General features: G+C 30.1%; 1 protein-coding gene and 1 long non-coding RNA gene across 4 annotated transcripts; both read right to left on the minus strand.

Annotated features, from left to right (window-relative positions):
- Positions 1–6,563: 6,563 nt before the first annotated feature.
- Positions 6,564–16,986, minus strand: LOC113005772. Of its 3 annotated transcripts, XR_005576651.1 has the most exons (9): positions 16,797–16,986; positions 16,522–16,622; positions 11,713–12,047; positions 11,355–11,608; positions 11,085–11,263; positions 10,358–10,438; positions 9,008–10,107; positions 6,979–7,577; positions 6,564–6,765 (listed from the first exon to the last, which is right to left on the minus strand). It is a non-coding gene; the product is annotated as an uncharacterized LOC113005772 (long non-coding RNA). The 3 variants fall into 3 exon arrangements; XR_005576652.1 differs by lacking the exon at positions 6,979–7,577; XR_003269590.2 differs by having other exon boundaries at positions 6,564–7,577.
- A 7,024-nt stretch (positions 16,987–24,010) lies between these two features.
- Positions 24,011–27,717, minus strand: LOC113005771. Its single transcript, XM_039459322.1, has 4 exons — positions 27,291–27,717; positions 25,439–26,024; positions 25,035–25,364; positions 24,011–24,951 (listed from the first exon to the last, which is right to left on the minus strand). Exons 1-3 carry the CDS (start codon positions 27,438–27,440, stop codon positions 25,216–25,218), a joined length of 885 nt encoding a protein of 294 aa, XP_039315256.1. The 5' UTR covers positions 27,441–27,717; the 3' UTR covers positions 24,011–24,951; positions 25,035–25,215.
- Between the last annotated feature and the right edge of the window lie 8 nt (positions 27,718–27,725).

Raw genomic sequence — 27,725 nt, forward strand, 5'->3', positions numbered from 1 at the left:
CATATCAAGGTCAAAAGCCCTTTCATCTTACTTTTAGCGTTACCCGAAAACAACGACGTGGACATAGTAAGTTCTGTTTCCTTTAGGGTGCTTGATTATCGTGAGTCTCCTTGCCTCTCACGTCGGGGTGCTTGATTATCGTGAGTCCCCTTGTTTCTCACGTCGGGGTGCTTGATTATCGTGAGTCCCATTGCCTCTCACGTCGGGGTGCTTGATTATCGTGAGTCCCCTTGCCTCTCACGTCGGGATGCTTGATTATCGTGAGTTTCCTCGCCTCTCACTGACACTGTAATTTAAATGAATTACCCACGGAGTAATTGTTCAAAATTACCTCCGTTGGCTTCGAGGCATAACTGCAATCTGTTTTGAAAACTATCCACAGTTCTAAGCAGGATAGCTCTAGGAATGGCTGTACAAGCTCTACGAATGCGGTCCATAAAATCATCTCTTGTGGTTGGTCGTTCAGCAAAAATGACATTTTTCAAGTATCCCCATAAAAAGAAATTAGGCGACGTCTGATGAGCAAGAGGCCATTCAACTGGACCCCTTCGTCCAATCCATCTGTCATTGTAACTGGCATTTAAAAAGGCACGTACAATGAGTGCATAATGCGGTGCAGCACCATCTTGTTGAAGCCACATTCTTGCTCTTGTTGCTAAGTCAACATCTTCTAATAAGCCTGGTAAGTGATCTCTTAGCAACGAACATAAGTAACTGTGTCTATCAACGTTCTCTTCAAAAAATTAAGGTCCAATCAAATAACCATTTACAATGCCGCATTACACCATAATACTCCATCGATTTTGATGATCTATTGGCCTATACCAGTGGGGATTAACATCTGACCTATTGGTCACCCCCCTCATTAATAATGGCAGTTGTGTCTATTAAGTCGTCCGTCACTATAAAATTTAGCCTCATCTGAGAAAAGCACATACCTAAAAAAATTTGGATCATCGTGTAACATTTGTAAAGTCCACTGGCAAAAAGCAATGCGCATCAGATGATGATTAGGCTGTAAAGCCTGCGTAAGAGTGATGTGGAAAGGGTGATAATTTAGAGCTCTTAAAATTCTAACAACAGTTCTTTGTGGTATACCTATTTCCCTTTCAATCTGGCGAGTACTAACATGAGGATTAAGGTGAAGTATTGCTAAAATAGTTACAGCTCGCGTATCATTTTCCTCATATTCATGATGTTGACGAACAAGATGTCCATTGCGAACTCTTTGGACTAAACTACGTATTGTCATATCAGTTGGATGTCGCCTTTTAGGAAAACGTTGAGCATAAAGCCTTGATGCTGCATTGTAATTGCTATGTCACTCCCCTAAAACTAATATAATATCAACAATCTCATTAGGACTATAATCAGCCATTCTGGAAAGGTAACTTGTGAATGTAATTACCTACATACCCTGTATGTATGCTTGGAATTTTTAAATTTAAGCAACTTTAAATAGTAAATTTTCAATTATGCAGAAGTGAGTAAGAAAGAAAAGGAATAAAACTCTATTATAACAATAATTATAAATCTTAAATCAAACGTAATTGTTTAGTTTTTTACAATCGTTGATTATTAGCATTAGGTATCGCAGTGCCGTCAGCTACTTGCAACTTTCGACCGGATTCTTCGACGCACGCCTATTGCTCCCCTCCCGCCGCTCGCGCCTTAGCAACGGCGCCGCCGGACGGCGTAACTAAGGAGCGCGATACATCGTCTCAGGACCGTGCGTTACACCGTCCGGCGGCGCCGTTGCTAAGGCGCGAGCGTTGGGAGGGGAGCAATAGGCGTGCGTCGAAGAATCTGGCCGAAAGTTGCAAGTAATAATGTTTAAGCATTATGCACATTTGTGTTACCCAGAAAACCACGTCATTTCAGAAAAAGTACACCAGATCGTTTTTCAGGCATTTCACCTTCATTTTTTACCTTTCCAAGGTCGCAAAAACAATTTTTTCATAAGACAAGTTTGATGTAAAATTTTCTGCTCTTTCGAAATCCGCAGTCAAAAATAGGGTGTCCCATTTAAAAAAACCATCGTGACCTTGAAATAACCTTCAAAATTGACTTCAAGGTCAAAACCAATGGTACAATTGAATGACCCCCTCTGTCCTGGTTAACTTTTATCTAAATCATTTTTTTGTAGATACCGTTATTTGGAAGATATTCGGGTCCATAGATTAAAATGACTCACCCTGTATGTATAGGCTTGTTTTCTATTCCTGCACTAGACTGCACTGGAACGTTCCTTCTTGTTTTTACTAACTTTTAAATATATATCTATTTCACTTTAAGTGCACACTAATTCAGGGAATTCAGGAACAGAAAACAAACAGTATATTCTATTAGTATCAGAAAATATTTAATAATACTAAAAATCTTTAACATACTAATCTTAAATATAAATATTTATATAACGGTTTTGTGAGACTGCAGACCAAGAAACCTTACATTAATAGAATAAAAGATTAATATTTATTAATCTGTAATTACATAAATAGAATAATAAACAGAACGTTTAAACTTTACTTTGTTATTAACGTTTTTCTTTGTTATATTTATACATTTTAATTTTTATTTACTATAATATTTTAAATTTAATTAATTTTTTTATTTCAAATTTGTTTTAAATATACGAGCTTTATCATAATTATATAGAAATTTTTATAGCGATACATTTTGAAACACACCTTTACGTCACCCACCCGTTGCACCTGGCTCAAGGACCCATGTGGTTTTTCCAGTTTCTCGGGATAGACAGAGTGATAAAGTGAACGACCCACCTTATGTCTGGTAGGGGCAGGACACTCTAAAGGAATCTAAACGCTCTTTAGGTGCCTGGGTGCACTCGGGTAGAGAATCTGAACGCAGCCCTGGCTGTCGGTGTGACTGCAAATCGGCGTCATCACTGCCGGCACTGATGGGCATAGATAAGTACAACGTAGTCCAAGACGCTCTAGAATTCAAAAAATTTCACATTGCTACTTGTGCTTTAAAGGACAGTTGCTCAAGTTACGATTGGTGTACTAAATTATAATTTGATTTTTTCTCGCCGATTAAAGGTAATTAAGTAAATTTGTATTTTTTATATACATAATTCAGGGGAGTTCTGATGATGTTAATAGAATATTTTGACATCAATGGATATTATAGATAATATGTAAAAATACAGAGAACAGTAAAATTTCATTGAATAGAAATTTTATAGGTTTTCTTGTTAATAATCTTTGATGACTGCAAGTAAATTTTTACAAAACTTATATAGTAATTGATCCTTGTGCTCATATTATTAACTTTACATCTACAAATAGTTCGAATATTTCTTGTTTTAGGATTATTTTTGAAATTTATTATTATAAGTACATAACATATAAAAAGTTTTAGAGGCAAATAGCATTTAGTTAATTTTAATATTTAATAAATTAGAGAATTAATAATTAATATAATTTTTGAATGTATATTATAATTAGCCATGTATATCATTATTACCCATACAAAATAATTAAAAGACACGTGTTTTTTAAAATATACGCATATATTATTTATTATTTAGAAATTTACTGTACTCTATTATTTTTACATAATATTTTTGACATTGTAACTTTTAATATATATACAATGAAATCCATATCAATAAAATTACATTCTTTTTCCAAAATACAACCTCTTAAATCTCAAATTTAACAGTAAACAAATAACCGTGCGGAGAATTTCTTATCTGTGATAATTACTCATAATAAAATTAATATAATGCTAAAGCATTTGTGTTTATATTATAAATGTATATAAGAATATAATAATTAAGTCAAATATTCAATAAAATGGCTAGTGATAGTCTGCGCGGATTTTGGAGCGCAATAAAGCATTAATATCCAAATAGTTATTTATTCATTAAAGAATCAATTAAAACAACGTGTATGGAGCTAATAATTAAGTATATGTATAAATATTTGTATTAAATATTTAGTATATACAAAATTAAATTGCAAAAACATGCAGTATATAGAGCTATCGTAATGTATAAAATATTATAGAATATTACAAATGAATCTTATATGTATAACGTATTCGATAAAAAAAATTTCATATAAAAACACATAAATAGCAACATATATAAAAATGTATTAGATAAATATATATAAATGTACACACACACACACACACACACACACACACGCGCGCGCGCGCGCGCGCACGCACGCACATATATAATAAACAGATTATAGACAGTTTACAATTTTTACATCAGCGAAATAGAGCAGTGACAATAACAATTACATTTGCTCGGATACATGCAAGTGAAGATACAAATTAAAAGAAAAGCAAGTGCTTTATTTTATGAATTATAAGTCACACAAAATACCTTTGTATAAAGACACTGACGTCCAGGCAGGAATAACGATTCTTGTTTTTCATACATGAACACCAAAGAGGCCCTAGCTAGAATACTTTATTATTAGAAAAATTATTTGTATTTATTAATAAAAGTTTTAAAAGAATACAAATTTACAAAAGTCCGCTGATTAAATTTTGCTGACTTGTACATTAAGAATTTTAAATGGTCGTAATCGTGGCAAAATTTCATAAATTATAAGATGAACTATAACGTGCATATAACGTATTTTTATATATAAAAATATGTTTTAATAAAGAATAAAAGTCATTTTGATATTACTGTTTTCTGTTTGGACTTATTCTCATTGTCTTAAAAAGAATCGTTAATTTGGATAAACATTGTGTCTGTAACAGCTTATGAGTAATTGTATCATTTTAATTGTAGACAATTATATGTATTACGGATATAGCAAGAAATATTTAAGAGCCTGTTTAAAGTTGGATTATTTATGGTATAATTATTGATAATGCAAATTATTTTATGCGACAAATTTCATAATATACACGAACATATTTGAATTAACCGATTATGATATATTTTAAAATTAAAAATCAATGATTACAAAAAGTAAAATTGCAGATATGACTGACAATATGACTGACAAAAAGATCACATATTATTCGCTGAGTGGCAATACGGAGGAGGATAAGGTCAGTTCTAATACAATTTTGTTTGTTCCTTTTTTAATAATAAAATTCAATTTTTTAACAACTTTTTATATATAATTTTTTGTTTCTTTATTGCTTTGATAATAGAGCAAAAAATAATGATTTTTTTGTAGAAACTTTTGGAGCCGGTCAAATACATTTCTCAATGTGAGTTAAATAATTTGTCTAAAAATTGTACCAATATATTTAATTACTGGCTTCAAGTATCACCGGAGAGCCTTCAACAAATTGAAGAAGTACTAAGTATTTTGTTCAAAGCATGTCTCCTGTAAGTAACAAAGATTTATTATAAAGGGTATAGCGGAATAAGAACAGTGATTTTGGGCCCCGCGCATAATCAATCGTTATATAGGGCAAAATATCCATCTAGATAAAAGAAAATTTTGTACCTAGTTTTATTTCAGAAGATCCACCACAGAGATATTGCAAGAAATGTGATTTTTCATTAATATTTTTTTTCTTCGTTGAATAGAAATTAATCTTTACAAAAAAATTTATGGTTATCTAAAAATTAGGGTATCTATGTACATAAACTCTAGTTTTTTGTTGTTCTATGCTGAAAATTTTGTTTTTAAAAAATCTAGAATGTTTAAAATTGCATTATCTTTTGATCTAATTAAATAGTGACCATATTTAAAAAAATTCATTCGTCAGTAGATGTGTCATATGACATATTATATTCAAGATTTTTTCAGATTTTTAAATTTGTTGGACCGTGTCAAAAAAAAAGTAAAAACCGATTTTATAAAATTATTTTTTGGTTTTAAGTACATCCGATTGACATGTATTACGTAGTTTTCAAATACAATTACCACCAATTAAACATCTGCAAACAATAGTATAAAATTATAGAATTCACGTAATTTAAATTATAAGATTTCAATTTTTTTAGTCAGAAAAATTAATTTAAATGATTTTAACAGTCTTTTATTTTTTTTAAATGTACATTTTCTTCAATTTTTAACTTTATCAAGCACATAATACATATGATAAACTTATCTTATGATGATGGTGAAGTTAGCGACCACTTCCCCAGCCAGAAATAACTCATCGAATTGATGTCGTTTTGACATCGAAAATAGTGGTCGAAAACTAATCGAAATATTCATTGATTTCAATTCGATTGTGTCATACTTTTCGATAAATTATTAACTAAAAAATGATCGATTTTGACTCGATTTCGACTAAATTTCGAATACTGTTCTTTTACTGCCGCTATATTTAATTGGGTTACTAAAGCCTCAATCTAAGTACATATGAATAACTGTTGCATACAAAAATAATAGTTTTTCGACTGTGATTAACTGATTGTGTACAAAATTGCTATTTTTGTATGCAAAAGTTATTCGTATGAACTTGAAAATTGGTCCCCAAAAACAAAAAACAAATTATTGTCTTGTACCATACAATAAGAACAATTTATTTTACTATTTATGTATTTAATAATGTTAGTGAAATATATTGAAAATTATGTAATAATATAATAATATCACGTAATATTACATTTATTAAATTGAACATCAATTACAACAAATTTAACAAAGAAAAGAAAAAAAGAACGTAGATATTATCAGTTTACGTTTTTATTTCTTTTATAAGAGCCATTGTCCTGTTTGCGCCACGGAGCATTGGCCAACCATGTTTTAATCGTTTCTTCTGCTTCTTGTAGCGCAGAATCTTCGAATTTCATTAATAATGAACCTGAAACACATGGAATTATAGTCTCAAAAGAATATAGTCTTAAATTAAAAAAAAAATAAATGATTACACACACACACACACACACACACACACGCACACGCACACGCACACGCACACGCACACGCACACGCACGCACACACAAACACACACACACACACATATAGTATAAAGCCTTAAGAAATATATCATGAGCAATTTTCATCTTATATAACCTCCCAGATTTTCAATTTAGACAACGATTTTTTCTTATTTGGTCCTTTGAAACTCATTGTAGCTGCCATTGAGAAGTTTTATTGCAATTTTTACTGTGGATTTTGATACATCTTTAGATGTAATAAACGCACTCAAATAATCGTACTAAAAAACAAACAAAAATAGAAACGTAAGAAAATATCTCGTGTTTCAACTGACTATAAATTTTTAAAATTTTTACTTAACTCATAAAGAGCACTTATGATAAGGTTTAAAAACTTAACACATTGGTTTTTGTTGGATTAAGAGCTTTAAAAACTTTCGGGTACTATGCGTGCTCTGTTGTGTATGCGCGCGCATCACTGATGCGAGTACTCGTCATCGATCGACAATCGATGGATCTCGAACGGCGATTTATTGGTGCGAGATCTCAGATCTATCAATCGTCACTTCGTTTCTCTCTACCTGTGCTCCGTACATTACATTCTCACGTGCAATTAAGTATCCACTCGAATCTTTTATATATCCAAGAGATCTATCATTGTATTATTGTCCAACAATAAAGTTACATTATCACCGCATAACCAAGTTTTTCAAATAGGATTAAAACAAAAATAATCTAAAAATAATGGAAAAATAATATTTTTTAAAGGAAGATATAAAATACGACTAATGATGTATTTTCAAAATGTTTTTATGACCTCACAATTGCTGAAAATAATTGAATTATAATTAAATTTTTAACAGTTTGAAATGAAAAAAAAAAGAGAAAAGAGCAAAATTAACTTATAGTTAATTAATGTATAATATAATCTTAAAGATATTAAAAATAAGTATTATTGTGTAACATTTTATTTTTGAAACAATTTTTTAAAGAGTTTAAATATAAATACTATTAAATTAATTATTTAACATACTAACATATTAATAAAATAATAATTTAAGTTTTTTCTCTAGAATAATAGTATAATATGTACAACTAGTAGAAGAGAAGGGGGTATTATGGCTATTGTGTACATTACGACTACCTCTATTATCTCCATTATTAAGTGACAAATTGTGACAACTGCTTATGGAATTATTTGTTTAGTAATCCATTTTTTAATGGCGCTATTATGCCAATACTCAATTGTTACAAGGCATTTTTACTTTTGAGCACTGCTAAACTTTTTCTAGGTACATTTTAGCACTTAATTATACAAATTTTTCTCATTATTTTTAAACTTGAGCGTATTATCACGCGAGTGTATGTACACTCGAGTGTTTTTTTGTTATTTAACTTTTTATTTGGCTATATACCTACATTTCGAGTTATACAAAATTAAACAGTAACATGGAATTTTGTTAATATGGTTTTTCAAGTAAAATTTTCATATTGAAATAATTTATATCTTTCATAAATCAATTGTTGCTTGGAGAGAAGACGGTTTAGAAATATTAGAAATATCATTTTGTTTGTTGTTTAATGTTAAACAGGGATAAAATGATATTTTTAATATCCCTAAAGTTTCTGAATGCAGGAAAATTTAAAATCAAGAAAATTGAAAATATATAATTTTATAACAAAATACTGCTTTTTAAACTAATCCAATTTTTTAAAATTATGTTTGGGCTAGCCATATTACCAACACTTTTTTTCTTCCACCGATTATGCAGTGCAATATATTTTTATAAATCACGTTCTAAGTAATAAATATTTTATTATTTTGAGTGTAGAATTTATTAAACAATATTTTAACGAATATAATTGTTCAAGTTTCAATATCAAATATTGATTACAAACAAAGTTTTTCAATAAAATGAGTGTCATGTTATCCCTTTTTTCTTCACATATTAAAAAATGATTAAGGTCGGTATTCATAGTCGATTCTTATATTTAAGATCGTTTTAAGTATTATCTTAAGATGTCAATAACTAATCAGAGAGCCGTATTAGCATTTTAAGACGTTACTTAAGACGATCTTGAAACAAAAATCAACTATGAATACCGGCTATAAGTAAAAATAAATCTATAAATATATATCAACATGAATATAAAAGTTTACTTACCAAAGCTGCATAATTGTTGTCATTTTCTAAAAATGTTTCCAATAAATGTAAATCATCTTCTGTTTTAACTGACAGATTTGGAAGATTTATTGGTTTTCTCTTTTCATTCGGAAGAGATCTGTTGCGCCTTCCTAGATTCAAAATTATTGTACCTATCTTCTTATTAATTTCTTCTAGTCGAACACATATTCCCTCACACAGCTTTTCCAGTTTTTCTGTCCTATCTTCTTCAATATTAAAAAAAAACCGTTAAATATAATACATTTTCTTGAAATGTAATTTATTATTAAATAATAATTTGTTATTCAGGCTCTTATTAATCAATTAAACAGTAGGAGCTCAAGAGCCTAGCTGATTCCCATTGCTAACAATTGTACATATTATTTTACTCGCAATTACAAATTAATAATTAATTAAACGATCTTTAACTGATCATAAGCATGGAACAATGAGAGAAAGAATTCTAAAGTATATGGATATGTTATGGATTCGGTAAAAGCACGTTTGCGGAGAAATGGTCCTATATCGACACTTACAATTACTTTGTTTATATCAATTGATATTGAAGAAAGCCAAATTAAATAGGTCAAAACGTTTGTCATTTGAAGATTGTTTAATCTAATATTTATTAGTTTGTAATTAAGTAAGATATTATGTACACTTGTTAGCAATGAAAACCAGCTAAGTGAGCTAGGCTCTTAAGCCACTAATAATTACTGTTCAATTATTTGATATTTATTAAATTTTAAAATAAATTTAAAAGTAAAATAATATATTTATTATTAAATTTGTTAAAGAAAATTTATCATCAGATTTTTCTGAAGAATTATTTGCTGTTGAAATAGAAAGCATACGCTGATAAAATCTAGATTTAATTGGACTGAAGGGTCTCGATTGCGGAGAAGAATAGAGTTTGATGAAAAAACACTTTCCGTTTCCGCTAACGTCTTCTTAATGGGTGATTGCACCATGTCCTTGCAAGATAACTTTTTGTTTTGGCGATTGGATTCAGTTGTATTTAACTTAGTGCGACTAACAGAAGCATTATTAATCTCCTGTGTCCTTTTTAGTTTCTCAATAATATTGCTGCTTGAAGATGTCTGAACAAATAATTTTTTAAGATTAAAATTTTTTAATTTGTAGCAAATTTGATTAGATGCACTATTGCGCATTGCACATTAAAGTCGTCGTATATAAATCAACAAAAGGTATGTAATATGTAATATGCCAAATAAATTAGTGTACAGCTTTTATGTACATCAGTGAGCACTAATGCAGTCCAATCGAATTTGCTATTAGACCATAATTTCTGAAATTTAAGCATAAATTTTTTATAAACATGTGACTCACTTTTAAAGGAAAAAAGGAAGTCGAAAGACATTTATTCTCGTGTTCTGCTTCTTGTACATCTTCCTCAGAATTTGGTAGTAACTAGTTAAAAGTTTAAAGTTAAATAATAAATTTAAAAGTTTACAACTTTTAACTTTACTTATAGCACTTTCAAGTGCAATGAGTTTTATCTCAACCCGAGGCGGGTTAATGACGTTACGTGTTTCATTTTAAGTTCTAATTGGACAATTTTAGCATATGACATCATTAACCCGACTCGAGTTGAATTTGAACCCATTCCATTCAAAAACGCTATTAGTTTATTTTAAATAAGTTAATTTGTAACTTAAACTTAATTATTTTGAAAACATATCAACTTTGATTTATTAACTTTTTTCTAAATTAAAAATGTACTAATATAAAAAAAAAAAATTTCCTATAAAAAGCAAAATTTTATTGTTATTTTATAGAAACCTAATTTAGAAATAAAGGATTAAATTTATTTGATGATTCTTAATTGCAATTGTTTTATTATTTGTAGTGATATAATATGAAAAATTTTGGAAAACGTTCTAATTTAACATAATGCTTTTAAAAATTAACTATTAATATTCAATTTATTATATTTAATTTAAACTCAATCTTTAACAGAGTTAGTTTTTTTTATTAATGTAACTACAATAATTTTATAAACTATTAATTTTAACTTAATTCAATTTAAGAAATTATTAACAATCACAATTCTGACCTGTTTGTGTTTAAACAGAATATTTGACGGTACAGAAATAGACTTTTTTGTGTGCACAACATATTCTTCATCAGAATCAATGCCTTCAAGAAGAGACTTTGTACTTTCTTAGCATTGTTAGTATTCTTATTTGTATTTTATGTCCTCTTTAGTCTATCCATATTACTTTTTGAGCATGCCTAAATATATATTTTTTAACATTAGCATTTTCAAACTTATTGTATAATTTCGTAAAATTATGTATAATACTAATTACAACACATAACTCACTTTTGAAAGATTAGAAGTTTTTGAAAGACAATTGGGCACGTGTTCTGCTTTTTTATTATTTTTGAAAGAAATATCTGGCGGTGATGGAATTAACTTCGTGTTGCGTTTTATAAGTTTTTCGTTAGAAGAGGAATCTTCAAAAAGTCTATTTCGTACTCTTTTTCGTTTTCCTCTTCCAGTTTCTTTTTCAGTCTCATAGGCTGAACCTTCTGCTATAAATCCTTGAACACCAGCTTTTGCTTTTATATAAAAATCTGGAATAAAGTCAAATAAATACAAACATAAAGATAATAGAAGAATAAAGTAAATAACAAATATTTACATAATAATAACTTTAAATAATATTTCAAAAATTTACCATAGTATCTTAAAACTTCAATTGAATATTTTGGCCAGGATTTATTTACAGGTTTTTCCTTTCTCACAAAATTTCCAGCATCTTGATCAGATGGAAGCCAATAACCCAGATAACCAAATTATTGCAAATTGTCGGCAACTTGCCACAAATATTGCTCATAAGTTGTCAGCAAAGCAACAGAAGGAGGTATCCTTTTTTCAGTATGTTTTTGTCAGTAACAATTTTCAAAATATAATAACGGCAAGTTTCCAACAATCTATTGGCCATAGACTTTAAACTCAGTTTTCAGCAACTTGCCGGCAACTGGCGCGCAACACGTCAGGAATCCTTAAAATCTAAACAATGGGTAGGAAACAAGTGTTGCTGTTAGGTTGCCCTCAGATTGCAGACAATGCAAGAAACTTGTAGAAAATCGGCAATCTGATGACAATGATTTTCAGCAATTTGTGAACAATTAACGTGCAACATATTGTGTTTTTAAATTGCCATCATGTTATAAACAACAGGTAAAAAGATTTTTAATCCTTTTCATATCTCTTCTATAAATACTATATAGATCTTGTTACAAAATCTGTGTTATATCAAGACTTATGTTCAACAGATAGAGCAGATCGCTTAGTGAGTTCTTAACATTATTGGTTTTACCTTTAGTTCTTCGCTGAATCTAGAAACCAATCAAAATAAAGAATCATTAAGCGTTCACTGATCTGTTTTGTCTGCTAAGTAATTTTCTGTATAGGTATTCTTAATATATAGGTATTGGAATTTAACACAAGTTCCATAACGAGATCTATATGGTATTCATAGAAGGAATATGAAAGATATAAGGATATAAGAATTGTACTGCAATAATAATTAAGCTAACAAGGGGAGGACCAAGTGAGTCACCCTGGGATTTTGATCCCAATTTTTTTAGTTATTCTGGAGACGAAAAAAAAGTTTACGTCTCCCGGCGTTTTATTGAATAGGCCTTATTTTCGAAATAATAAATTTGTGAAAATTGGCCATACCGCAGTGCGCCATATGAGCATTCCCGGTAACTGTTCTCGCAACCAGTGCAGTCGGCTCCGTGCGTTAGGTGCTTGCTTCACAATCGTAAGATCCGGGTTCGCTCCCGGATGTATGCAATATTTTATTTTTTTTATTTTTAATAAATGTATTTATTTATCTTGATGATATTAATATAGTATGCAAATTTCTAAAATAGAAAATTTAATTTAATATTATTTTCTAAACTTCAATTTAAATTTAATTTGAAGGGAATTTGAATTCAAGTAATAATATTTGAAATAATAAATAGATAATGATAATAATAATATATAAGTTATTTGAAATGGATAACATATAAAGGCAACGTATCTAAATTTTCAAATTGTTTAAATTTAACACTGGTAAAAGAAGCGGATATAAAATGGTAAATAAACGAGAGGTTTTACCCCTTGCAGATATGTAGTCGGTTATAAAACCGAAATTCTTTCATGTTTTGTCCTTGTTGTCCATCGAAATAATTTAATTTTGTAATAAATCTGCAATATTTGAATAATTAAATTTTGTAATAAAAGTATTTACATTCACAATCAGATGTTTGTTTGTTATTCTTTATCTACAATTAATTATTTTAAAAACTAGAATTTTAAAATACTGTTAATATTATTTCCAATTAAATTTTAAATTAAACAATTTGAAAATTTAGATACGTTGCCTTTATATGTTATCCATTTCAAATAACTTATACATTATTATTATTGTTACCTATTTATTATTTTAAATATTATTTCTTGAATTCAAATTCCCTTCAAATTAAATTTAAATTGAAGTTTAAAAAATGATATTAAATTAATTTTTCTATTTTAGAAATTTGCATACTATATTAATATCATCAAGATAAATAAATACATTTATTAAAAATAAAAATAAAATATTGCACACATCCGGGAGCGAATCCGGATCTTACGATTGTGAAGCAAGCACCTAACGCACGGAGCCGACTGCACTGGTTGCGAGAACAGTTACCGGGAAAGGCTCATATGGCGCACCGCGGTATGGCCAATTTTCACAAATTTATTATTTCGAAAATAAGGCCTATTCGATGAAACGCCGGGAGACGTAAACTTTTTTTTCGTCTCCAGAATAACTAAAAAAATTGGGATCAAAATCCCAGGGTGACTCACCTGGTCCTCCCCTTGTAAGTAAAAAAAAAATAAAGAACAAACTACATGAGAATAATATCTACAAACATACCCAATAATATAATTGTTATAAATGTTTTAATAAATACGTGTTGTAATAAACATGTATTAAGTAAAAGATGACTTTTATTATAATGTTCATTTAATTTTGAATAAACTTTTTACCACATGATAAATATTAATAGGTATTTTATAAAATAAAAACTATTAAAACAAAACAATAATAGTAATACAGACTCTTTGTTAAACAATATCAGAACTTAATGTTAAATTAAAAATTTTGCGACTAATCAAGTTAAGTATAAATAAAAGGGTACATTTGCGAAACAAATATCTTGAAAATTTTTGTGTAATTAAAAATTAATTTAAGTATGTATTTAAAAACGCTAAAGTTTATTAATAGCGAATTCGGTTGGACTGCACCAGTGTGTACTGGTGCACATTAAAGTCAACGTACATCGAGAGGTTGGTAACGAGCGGTTATGGTGTACAAAAATTACCCTTGATACGGATTACCTTTAAATTATCTTGGATTACTTAAGATTACTCAATACAAGGTTTTTTAATACTAACAACAATATCCAATTGAATATAAATATTAAACCTCTGTGAAGTTTACACATAATAAATCTTAATAGGTATTTTATAAAATAAAAGATATTAAAACAAAACACCAATAGTAATACAGACTCTTTGTTAAACAATATTACAACTTAATGTTAAATTAAAAATTTTGCGACTAATCAAGTTAAGTATAAATAAAAAGGTACATTTATGAAACAAATATCTTGAAACATTTATGTGTATATAATTGAAAATTAATTAAAAAAAGTATGTACTTAAAAATGCTAAAGATTATTTAGATTTGCCAAAAATTACATTGGATTACCCAAAATTTCGTTTGGATTACCTAGCCTTTGTACAAAAATTACCTCCGTTACCAATCCCTCGACGTACATGAATTGATGTAAGATGTGTGTTCAGCATAAATATATAAACAGATTATGAAATTTTCAATATTCTTTTATATTATTTGATAAAATACAAGTATTTAAAATTTCTTCAGTCAAGATATTTGCAGTTTATTTTTATACTAGATCAATGTACAAACTACTTTATACTAATACACACTAGTGCATCCGACTGAATTCGCTATAAGAGAAGGAAATTTTCTTTCGTTTTCCAAGATAATAACAAGATCACTAATAATAACGAGATAATAACATGATCAATTGTAACATGCGACATGGCGTAGAGAAACTATTATTGTACACTGAGAGAAAACATTTTTTTAATGAAAAAATACGTCTTACTAAAAATATACATTTTAATGGAAACATTTATTTGTTCCGTTTAAGTAAAAACATTTACTTTTAAATAAATAGACATATTACTTTAAGCATATAATTTTGTATTATTACATTTTTTACATTTAAATGAGTGATTTTATCGGCTAATGATACTATTAAATTTAATTAAATTGTTTCCTTGGATTAAAAAATCTGATTATCTTAAATATAAAATTAATCTAATAATAAATTTTCTAGAATTATGAGAAAAAAGTGCTTGATTAAAAATTATTTTATTTATAAAATATTTGAATAAAAAAATTTTAACTTGACTGTAAGTAAATATATTATTAAGACTCACCACAAGAAATAAGTTCTTTCAATAAATTTTTAATAATTCTTTCGTGTCAGGTAAAATTCTTCTGTTTTAAGATATTCTTTCTCTCAACGCATATGTATATAGAACATCTTTCTCGTATAACAGTGGAAGTTAATGACAAGAAATGGCTCATAAAATAGAAAAAGAAATACAGAACAAGCATACATGCACGTTATAATAATTTTTGATTTGCCAAAAATTACATTAGATTGAACATTTTGATATGCGTCTAAGCAAATATTTATAGCGTTACATATGTATGTACACCCAAGGACTTTGATTCTGTCCATGGGAAAATTTTCCAAATTGAAAAGTCACCATCCTTCTACATACTCGCAGTTCATGATTATCGTAACGACCAATAAGCTCTAGTTGTTACATTAATCATGAACTGCAAGTATGTAGAAAGATAGCGACTTCTCAGTTTGGAAAATTTCCCCATGGACAGAATCAAAGTCCTTGGGTGTACACCCAAGTAGAGTCCTATATAAAGAGAGAAGCGACATCGAATCCCCACCACAACCTTCAGTGTCCAATTGAGTCCTCCACCGCCATTTTGGGACCGCTCTAACGTCATCAAACACCATTCGTATCATTCTGCAAACAGCTGTGGTCACAATATGGCTGCTCGTTTAGCCAATCAAGTATCAATCAGGTTACCAATCAGAGTTTTGGACATCAATGTCGCTTCTCTCTTTATATAGGACTCTACACCCAAGGACTTTGATTCTGTCCATGGGGAAATTTTCCAAACTGAAAAGTCGCTATCTCTCTACATACTTAAAGTTCATGATTAATGTAACGACCAATAAGCTCTAGTCATTTCATGAATCATGAACTGCAAATATGTAGAAAGTGGTGACTTCTTAGTTTGGAAAATTTCCCCATGGACAGAATCAAAGTCCTTGGGTGTACGTTGTTACATATGAACGTTGCTATAAAATAAACTTACCGCTGGTTCATTCATAATAAGCAAGGAAAGTCGCAAGCACAGAACTTGTTGCAGATCGACTGCGGAAAACTGATGAAGAGCCGCCAGTCTCGAGAGGTTCACTTTCGAACAAAATTAAATATCAATTAAATCAGATTTCTTCGAAGTACGCGTAGTATTTTTTAAAAGTTGTCTCACATTTGGGATACGCGTCGTCATCTTGCCCGTACCGGGCTTTGAGATTATTTAATGCAAAACAAGGCGCAGTATATAACAAAAAGTAAACTGATACTTACATATATTTCAACGAACAAACGGCCGGATCCGATCCTCTGCAGCGTGCAAAGCACGTGAATAAACGTACGTCAAACTGCGTGAAACTCACTAATAACTTTCACTAAAGAGAAAAGCGGCGGCCACAGATCATATAAGTAAATAGATAAACAACTTCCATAGTTTGCTATGGAATAGTGTTTTTATCGCCACCTAGGCTGCGTTCAGATTCTCCATCCGGTGAGTGATCTCTGGACTAGGTAAATGGGCGGAGCTAATGAAAAGATCCCTAGTGGTTTATGGAATCTGAACGCACTCTCAAAAATTGGATGTGTTTAGCAAATAACGCTGAGAAATAGTATTATAACATAAATATCTCAGGGCCATATTCATAGTCCAAGCTCAAGGCAGCGCTTAAGATCGTCTTGGCCAAGACCATTTTATTCAATCAAGATCGTCTTAAGTCATAAGAATTCATAGTCGCCAAATAAGGTGACCTTCGCGAAGAAGATTTTGCTCAAGTAATTCTTATTTGAGTTGACATCGACTTGGCGAAGTTGATCTTAAGATTGTACTTATTTGCCGTTTGGCTATTTTCGTAATATTCCCTAGGACTCCTCCAATAGAAACGTTGCATTTAAGTAATTTTTGTATACTGTAATACTATCTTATATATTATTAAGCTGTGATTTTAATTTCATTTGAACTGAAGAGCTAACGGAATCGGCAGGTAATTGTTAAGTATTATTAATTAATATTAAATATTGCAAATATACCAGGGATGGCCTAGAGTATTTCGCTCGAGCACAAAGAAATCCTTATGATAAGCATATTTACATTCGTCTTTCACCGTGATGTCTCTCAGTTTTTGCGAGTGATCCACATTTTACACTGCCTGATAAAATTGGCAATAAAATAGCCTCCAGCACAATTCGTTTCTAGTTAGCCGATATTATTTCTGCGTGAGTAGGCGCTCAAGATAAACCAAGGTGATGATGACAATTCAGCGACTAGCTGACTAGCTGAGCTGTATAAAATATATATATATATATATATATATATATATATATATATATATATCTGCTTATGTTCACACCGTCCTTCTGAAAAATAAATTTATTGTTGTAATGCAATGTACCACATGCAGAACAGTTTTTTCTGATTTGTGTCATTATTGATATTAATAGTTTAAAATTTAATACTACACTTAAAGTTTATAATAGCCGTAACCGTAAGAAATTGGTTAATCGTCGATTATTTTCTTATAAATTAACTATGATTGGTCAATTTCTTATGGTTACGGCTATTATAAACCTACTTTAAGTAATTATAAACCAGCCTTAAGAATGCAGAACTTTTTTATTATCACTACAGATTTTACTTCAGATCAATTAAAAGTATGACCTTGGCCTAGTTTACACCGGGTACTTGATACACGTACTAACTAGTAATTTTCTATTAAATTATTTTAATTTCGGCAATAAATTTAAAGAATAATATACTAACCTGGTACAATATAAATCGAGATAATTACCCACATAGCACGTAATATTGCAGTGATATCATAGCAATATCACTTTTACATTGCAATATTACAAATGAAATATTGCAGAAATATCACGAAATATTACTGTGATATTACAGTAATATCAAAATGTCCGCGAAAACGCATCACAGTAATATTACTGTGATATTTCATAGTAATATTACTGTGATATTTCACAATATTTCTGTGATGTTTATGTGATATTTAAATAATATTGCAAGAAATTAAATAAATAAATTATTTCAATTTATATTATTTTTATTTTTAATATTATTTTCATATTGTTACATGTAATATATATTAAACATAAAAAAAATAATTATATTTATTAAAACAGAATACAATAATGTAAACGTAATAAATGTTTAATTTACAAAAAGAATCTCTTGTATCCTTTTTCATTTTTGTTAAAAAAGATTCAATTTGAATTATAATTTTAATTTATGTTCAAGATTAAATAACAATATAAAATATTATTTACATGTAAAAATATAAAATTTTATACGGAACAGCGTTCCACACGTACCCTTTAAAAAAAAATTGATAAACTTGTTTCAATAAACTGATTACTGATCAGTAACTGACAAAATATAATCAGTTACTAATCAGTAATCAGTTTATTGAAACAAGTTTATCAACTTTTTTTCAGGGGACGTTACATTGGGAAAAAAATTAGAACAAGTATTCGTTTCCAAATTACAACAAGCAACGATTTTCTTTAAAATCTCACTGAAGTGTGAGCTAGTGAGTCGTGGTGAGCCGGCCCGGTCGGCCGCAGTGGCGTCTAGATATAACACCTGTGGCTGCACTTGACTCACGAGAAGGTCTCCAGCGGCGCGGCCACCTAGCGGTGGTGCCAGCACTCACTTGTTTGCGTGGAGTCTTATACACACGGCGGGACCGCATAGCGGCTGTGCACGCGCTCGCTTGTTTCGTCGTATGTTGTGACGGTCGGTGACCGAGCCGCAACATTATATACATACATATAATTAATGAACATTGTAAAATATCTAATTAATGATAGAATATATATAATCATATTTTTTAATAAAGTTGAAAAAAAAGTGAAATCTAAAGAAAAATTTGTTGGAAATTTAATATTTTAATTAACTTGAAAAACCTTTTACTGTGGTGTATAATAGTCTAATCAATATTAATGAATAAACTATTTCACAAAATAATGTACCGATCAGTAAATATTAAATGACGTAAAAATGTATATTTTTTTAAAAACTTCTAAATATACTTTGAAATATTTATTGCCAAGTGAATAATAAATGTGTATTAACGAAACTTTTTGTAAACTTTTTTTTTTAAATTCCTCATGATAAAAATTTTTAAAAATTAAAATCAATTTTGTGCTCCTGTAAAAATTATAAATGGCAAAAGACAAATACAAAGGTTTTTTTGTAATTTTTTAATAAAATCAGTATTGATCGAGTTGTAAAGCAATAATTAAATTGATAGATTACATAGAAGAGCGTACATTATAGTTTATACATATATACAGTTTAAGGAATAAACTAAGTAAATATCTAAATAATAAAGTTAATTAATTTTTTTTCTTAACATTTACTTTTATTCCACAAATGGGTAAAGACATAATTATTTTATTTGTAAGTTGATTTCTTCTATAGAATACCGAAATTACCAAGAATATTAAGGATACTAAAAATATCGAAATTAATCAAAGAGATACTGACGTTGCATTAATAAGACATAATAAAAACGTCATTTGACATTACCTTGTTCTTTGAAATTAAATATTGCAACAATATATTGCAATGATATCATTGGAATATTTTAATGTTATCACTGTGTAATATCACAATAATATTTCTGTGATATTTCTGTGATATCAGTAGAATATTTCAATGTCATTATCACTGTGTAATATCACAGTAATATTTCTGTGATATTTCACAGTAATATGTAATATTTCTGTGATATTGCAATGATTCTGTGATATCACAGAAATATTACGTGCTATGTGGGTAAATATATGTATTATGTATACACGTATTGTCGACAGTAAGATAAATTATATATAATAGAAAGTTACGAGTTAGTACGCGTATCAAGTGCTCGATGTAAACTAGGCCTATGACCGGAGCACGCGAACCACTTAACCTCCAAAAGCCTTGCTTAATACGTCTTCGCGAAGATCGTCTTATTTATAAATGTGTGCGTGAAATAAGACAGTCTTAAATGACTATGAATTAATGACTAACAAGGTAGCCTTAAGCACATACTTAGATGTGTTTATGAATCACATTAAGGCATTCTCAAATAAGATCATCTTGAACAAGGTAAGCCTTGAGCATTTGCTTAAATCCTGCCTTGTTTTTCGACTATGAATCTAGAGGGCACCTTAAGATTAAACTTAAGGTGATCTTGAGAATAAGTTCCGACTATGAATACGGGCCTCAGATTCAGAATAAATTACATAATAAATCAAGATAAACGATAAAGATAATACATAAATGTTTTACTATGAATATTTTTATCAATATAACTAAAGTAGATGAAAATTAAATGCTAGTAGAATAGGACGAATCAATTAAATAATGAAAATAAATTTTTATTTTAACAAATTAGATGAAGATATATGTTGCGCATATCATCTATTATATGTACGAGGTGTGTTCAAAAAGTATCGCGAATTTTGTGTTTTTTCAAAAATTATTTATTTATTCATGAATATCTATTTTGTCCCCTTCAAAGTAATCCCCATGAGATATTATACACTTGTGCCAACGGTTTTTCCAATCTTCGAAGCACTTCAAAAAATCATTTTTTTTTATCTTGTTCAGCTCCTCCTTCGATGCCGTCTTTATCTCGTCAAGCGTAGCGTAACGTCGTCCTTTCATGGGCCTCTTCAGTTTAGGGAACAAGAAAAAGTCACAGGGGGCCAGATCTGGGGAATACGGTGGCTGCGGCATCATTAGTGTGTTGTTTTTGGCCAAAAAGTCGCGCACAAGCAACGATGTGTGAGCAGGGGCGTTATCGTGGTGCAAAAGCCAATTTTTGTTCTTCCACAAATCCGGGCGTTTCTGGCGGATTGCTTCGCGCAAATTGCGCATAACTTGCAGGTAATATTCCTTATTGACCGTTCTACCCTGTGGCAAGAACTCATGATGCACCACGCCCCTGCAATCGAAGAAAACTGTCAGCAAAACTTTCACATTCGACCGAACTTGGCGCGCTTTTTTCGGTCTTGGTTCGTGCGGCAGCTTCCATTGAGATGATTGAGCTTTGGTTTCCACGTCATAACCATAAACCCACGATTCGTCACCAGTTATGACCCTCTGGAGCAAATTTGGGTCGTCGCGGACAGAGTCCAACATCTCATTAGCAATGTTCATGCGATGCTGTTTTTGGTCGCAATTGAGCAATTTTGGTACGAATTTCGCGGCGACCCGTCTCATGCCCAAATCATTGATAAAAATCGAATGGCACGAGCCAATCAATATGTTTAGGTCCTCAGCAACTTTTCTAACGGTGATTCGACGATTGGCCAATACCATTTTCTCCACTTCATTAATTTTTTCGTCTGTTGTTGAAGTGCTCGGGCGTCCGGCACGCTCTTCGTCGTTCACATCTTCTCGGCCTTCTGAGAACATTTTGTACCACCGATAAACGTTGCTTCGGTCCAAGGTAGCTTCTCCGTATGCCACAGTCAACATTCGGAATGCATCCGCGCACTTAATTTCGTTTTTCACACAAAATTTGATACAGGTTCTTTGATCCATTTTTTTGAATAGGTAAAAATCGAAGACGATCCAAAACACGTGCAAGCAAAGCAGCTGTCAACAATTAAGTGAACATTCAAAATGGCCGAGCTTGTCGGCATAAGTGAGAGACATGAGTACCAACATAACGCCACAAAAAGATCGAAATTCGAATATACGTAACCCGCGAAAATTCAAAATTCGCGATACTTTTTGAACACACCTCGTACAGGCTTGTTTTCTATTCCTGCACTAGACTGCACTGGAACGTTCCTTCTTGTTTTCACTAACTTTCAAATATATATCTATTTCACTTTAAATGCACACTAATTCAGGGAGTTCAGGAACAGAAAACAAATAGTATATTTTATTAGTATCAGAAAATATTTAATAATACTAAAAATCTTTAACACACTAATCTCAAATATAAATATTTATACAACGGTTTTGTGAGACTGCAGACCAAAAAACGTTACATTAATAGAATAAAAGATTAATATTTATTAATCTGTAATTATTATACATAAATAGAATAATAAAGAAAACGTTTAAACTTTACTTTGTTATTAACGTTTTTTTTTTATATTTATACATTTTAATTTTTATTTACTATAATATTTTAAATTAAATTTATTTTTTTATTTCAAATTTGTTTTAAATATATGAGCTTTATCACAATTATATAGAAATTTTTATAGCGATACATTTTGGAACGCACCTTTACGTCACCTACCTGTTTCACCCGGCTCAAGGACCCATGTGGTTTTTCCACTCTCTCGGGATAGACAGAGTGATAAAGTGAACGACCCACCTAATGTCCGGTAGGGGCACTCTAAAGGAATCTGAACGCTTTTTAGGTGCCTGGGTGCACTCGGGTGGGGAATCTGAACGCAGCCTAGGCGAATATACGTAAACGAACTAATTAATATTCAATATGGACGACCTCTAATACAATATATTTATTAGCAATAGTAAAATTAAAAAAAATAACAAAAGTTGCAACTGTATAGTTATAAACTAAAAAATAAATCATTACATTGGTCATATCATTAGTTTAATTAAAGTATGATAAAAGCGTTATAGTTATTATTAAATTATAAACTTAACAATTGCAATCAATACAGATCGATCGTTATTCGTTAACATTGTAAGCGATCAGCGTTGAACATGCCTTACAACGACTCTAACGACGAACCGTAAGTTTAACTATTTACACTAAACATGCGATTCAACTGACACAGAACTTGTAAAAAAAGGCTATTAGTGAATTTATGAGTGAATTTTTTTTCTGTTATATTTTTTAAAGTATCAATGGTCGGAGATTAATTAATTTGCACGAGTCGTACAAGAAGCGATACGTAGACCGAATTGTTGACACGATTTGTTTCGCGGACTGGAAATCGACGAAGCAAGAATAGAAATTTCGTGACCATGGGCTTTAAATCCCGGACTATTGTACTTATAAGGCTGTTTTGAAGATTTGTTTGCGCTCTGCGTCTGTAATGTAAGAATACACACTGAAGAAGACTCCGTAGAGTTTGTGTCCTTTATATACGAATAAATATGTATTATTAGCTATACGAACATCTACACCTTTTTGCTCGTCTCACTGGCCTTTTTAATTAATTGTTAAATTGCATACGAGCTTACCAGAATAGTTGTTAACAATTGCAACTTTAATAAGAATATATGAATAAAATAAATTTTGAGAAACATTACTATAAATATTTGATATATTGTCAAAATGTTTACATTTTTTTTATAAATCACTTTTGCTTTTTTTTATAATGTTCAATAGCTTGCTGAAATATAATATTTGTAGAAATATATCGAGTGTCACGACCAGATAAAATTCTATTGACTATTTTACAAAATGTATATAAAAACACTTTTGTAATTTTTTGTATTACAACATGTTTTAATTCTTCTTTATGTTTATTACAACATATAAAATCTGAACTTAATTTATCGTTTAAAAGTGTATATAACAAAGTAGAAACATTTTTGCGAGATAATAAAGAAATATTTTTATTTAAAGTAGAATCGGCTTTAATAAATGCGTGTTTGAAAAAAGTCATTGATAGATAAGTTAAAGAAGGTTTCTCTCGTACATATTTTCTATGAACTAGTTGCACATATTCTTCAGATGTTATATTTGTTGTTAGAAGACTCTGTTTACACTCTAAACAATTTTTAAACTGTTTCAAATATAAAATCTTTTTTGCAATCCAACCAGAAACATACATTTGACTATTATTTTTATGTGATGAGATGTTATGTATTATTGTGTTATTTTGGAATGCTACAGAGTCTTCTTCAACTATTTGTTCTGATGCATTATTTACATGAGAAACGTTTTTCACAAATTGTTTTAAATTAAATAATAAATTACCGTCATTTTTATCTTCGCAGTTAGAGCCCATAGACCGTTTTGATGTTAAATTATTAATTAATAATGTTTTATATGATCCACAAAATTGGCTACACAAAGGAATAATATTTCTACGTCCGTGACTACAAATCATACCAAAAAAATTTTCCTGTGGATCTTGATTAATATTTCTTGTCTTTAAAAATTTTATACTTGCGTTATCAACTATTTTCCATATGTTCTGAAATCCACGTAGAGTAAAAATCCAATTTTTTAATGACGGTATGCACTTAACTGGTTGCTTAGTTTTCGGATCTACATATCGCATGTCGGACAATAATTTAGTAGCATGTGGCCATAAATCATATGTTTGCTATTTTTTGTTACCGCAACACGTAAAGGAGTCTCTGGATGCAAAGTATGTGCGTTCACGGAATCAAAAACTTTGTTGAAAAAATCTAACACTATTGCTGTGTCATATCCTGCCTTTGGTATTTATACTGGATCAATCTGTGTCTCGACAAATCCTCCTGCAAAGTAAATAAATAAATAAATAAACACACACACACACACACAATGCAAAATTAAAGAAAGTTATTACTTATCAAATTACCTTTGATTTTGCTGTTGTATTCAATATATGCTGATAATCTTGCACTAAAAATTTGAGCAGCACATTTAACTTTCATCTTTTTTATTTTTGATCTAATAACATGTTCATCGGTTAATTTTGGCAATTGACGATTTAATGTATTTGTGTAAATATCCATTTTATATGCCTGATCAATGATGTCCTATGATGCAAACTGTCGTTCTTTTATTCCTGAATTAGTGGCATTAATTTCCAAATTTTTAAATAATAAATTATTACGGATTCCTTTTAAAAGATGCAGTAGATCATAGATAGATACAATATTTTGCCCAAAAAGTTCAATAAAACCTCCTTCAAAAAAATTAAAAATTATTTTATATTTCTATTATATGTCTAATATATATTAATTAAAACAGAATACTTACGATATTCTTGACCTTTTTGTATACTTTTACTTCTTGAATCCTCGAGAAGTTTCTTAATGGATGTCATATTTGGTCCCCCTTGGTCGCATACAGTTGCAATTATTGTCAAACCAGCTTGAGATAATTTTTTTATAATTTTTTTTATGCATCTAATTAACTGTACAGATTTCGTTTGACTTTTGCAGAAGTTGTAAGATAATGAAATTTTCCATCCTTTCAAAATTTCTCTTACCATAAAAATCAAAACATGATAGGCTATCAGTGATGTACGTCTATGTCCCCAATCTTCAAAACCAATTATTCTGTCATTCAATTGGTCATATTGCAAATTGGCTTCTAATGACATCTCGTCCCACATTAATATACATAATTTGTCTGTTTCATTTTTCATTTGTGCTATATTTTGCCAAAGATGCTCAAAAATAAATTTATTAATTCCTGATTGTAAAGAAATTGTTCGTAGCAAACATTTTAGAGTTGTAACACTTGGTAAAACAAATAATTTTGATAATAATTTATAACAAGATCCAGATTGTTTATATAGCGACAATGCTAAAATTTTTTCGTCAAGTGTAAATCTTCTTCCCTATATATAAATAACAAAATAGTAAACAGAAATAATAATAATAATATATAATAATATAATAATAATATATAATATAATATAAAAGGAATATTTACAAATCACACTATTTACAATTGCAAATTTACATTATTGTATGTTTCTGAATCAAAATATATATTACTAAAATATTGTGAACTATGTTTAGGACATATTGATTCTAATAAAGATTTTAATTTATTTTCCCAGAAAACATTTTGCGGGTAAACGTTCAGCAAATCACGCGCAAAAGGGATTCCTACAACGCAAGCAAAACCTTATCCAACTGCGTCGTCATAGCGCTAGCAGAACACTAGCACACTTTGTGCGCAATTTCAATAAGCGATATGCACGCAAAACGCTAGCACACTTTGCGCGCGATCTCAATAAGCGATATCCTGCCGAAAATGTGCTATTAAAACCGATTTAAAAAAAGGTAATCCGCATCGATTGTGATTTCTGTACCGAAAATACAGTATTAAGACCGATTGAAAAATAAGATCCGAACCTAGATAGATTTATTAAAACAGAATACATTAATGTAAACGTAATAAATGTTTAGTTTACAAAAAGAAATATTTCTTATATCCTTTTCGTTAAAAAAGATTAAAAAAAAATTAAATTTGAATTATACATTTAATTTATGTACAAGATTAAATAACAATACAAATTGTTATTTACATGTAAAGATATACAATTTTTTGAGCAGCGTTTCATACACACGCCATGTTTGAAAAGAATGAGAGCGAGTATTCGTCTCGAGGTTACAAAAATCAGCTCCTAAAGTGTCACTAAAGTATAAACTGACGAGTCAGCGGCGGTGGCGCCTAGATATAACGCCTGTGGCCGCACTCAACTCACAAGAAAATCTCCTGTGGCGTGGCCGCCTAGCGGTGGCGTTAGCACTCACTTGTTAAATCTATTTCAATCTAAAATTACAAAATTTTAACTTGCGGGCAAAACTTATGCAAACCGCGTGCACAGTTTACATGCATAAGACGCGCAAACTTTGCGCGCAAAAAATGTTATCTGGGTGCAAGCAACTTACGAGCAAATATAATTATCCGATACATCAGCAAATTACATGCAAAATGGTATCCATTTGCATGTGATATGCTGATGTATCGGACAATACATGAGCTTAACCAACTTGCGGGCAAAACTCACGCAAACCGCGTGCATAGTTCACATGCATAAGACGCACAAACTTTGCGCGCAAAAAATGTTATCTGGAAATGTTTTGAAATGTACCTTTGGAGCATATTTTGTATTTCGTAATTGCATATTGAAAAACAATCTTTGCGTTGGAGTTAAACTGTTAAACTTTTTACAAAATTGAGTATTTAATAACTTCTTTGTATCTTTTAGGCGTGTTTTATAATCTATTATTTGTCTTTTCATTTGGTTTCTTTTCTTCGCTAATGTTACAGTTTCCTTATATATTTTTTGTGCTTTTGGTGTTAAATGACGTTGTCTTGTAACAGATCCAGTATATTTCTTGATATTTGTGATGGACTATTAACCTTATTTGTGATATTATTTTGATCGTTTTGCATATTTGTTTCTGCACATATAAAATTACTTGTAGAAAGTCTAGGTTCATTACTGGTTTCAGATTGTAAATGTAATTCAGTATTTGTTTCAGATTGTGAATGCAACTGTATGTCAGTTGTATCATTTATTTCT

The sequence above is a fragment of the Solenopsis invicta genome, unplaced genomic scaffold, assembly GCF_016802725.1.
Source record: "Solenopsis invicta isolate M01_SB unplaced genomic scaffold, UNIL_Sinv_3.0 scaffold_294, whole genome shotgun sequence".
Lineage (NCBI taxonomy): Eukaryota > Metazoa > Arthropoda > Insecta > Hymenoptera > Formicidae > Solenopsis > Solenopsis invicta.

What these genes read in the sequence shown, in the direction of transcription:
- LOC113005771 (XM_039459322.1), bottom strand. Translation starts at nt 27,440, where the DNA reads ATGAAAAGACAAATAATAGATTATAAAACACGCCTAAAAGATACAAAG. An exon ending in ATACAAAATATGCTCCAAAG is followed by an intron (nt 26,025 to 27,290) that starts GTACATTTCAAA and finishes ATTTATATATAG; the next exon opens with GGAAGAAGATTTACACTTGA. An exon ending in ACAAAAAGGTCAAGAATATC is followed by an intron (nt 25,365 to 25,438) that starts GTAAGTATTCTG and finishes ATTTTTTTGAAG; the next exon opens with GAGGTTTTATTGAACTTTTT.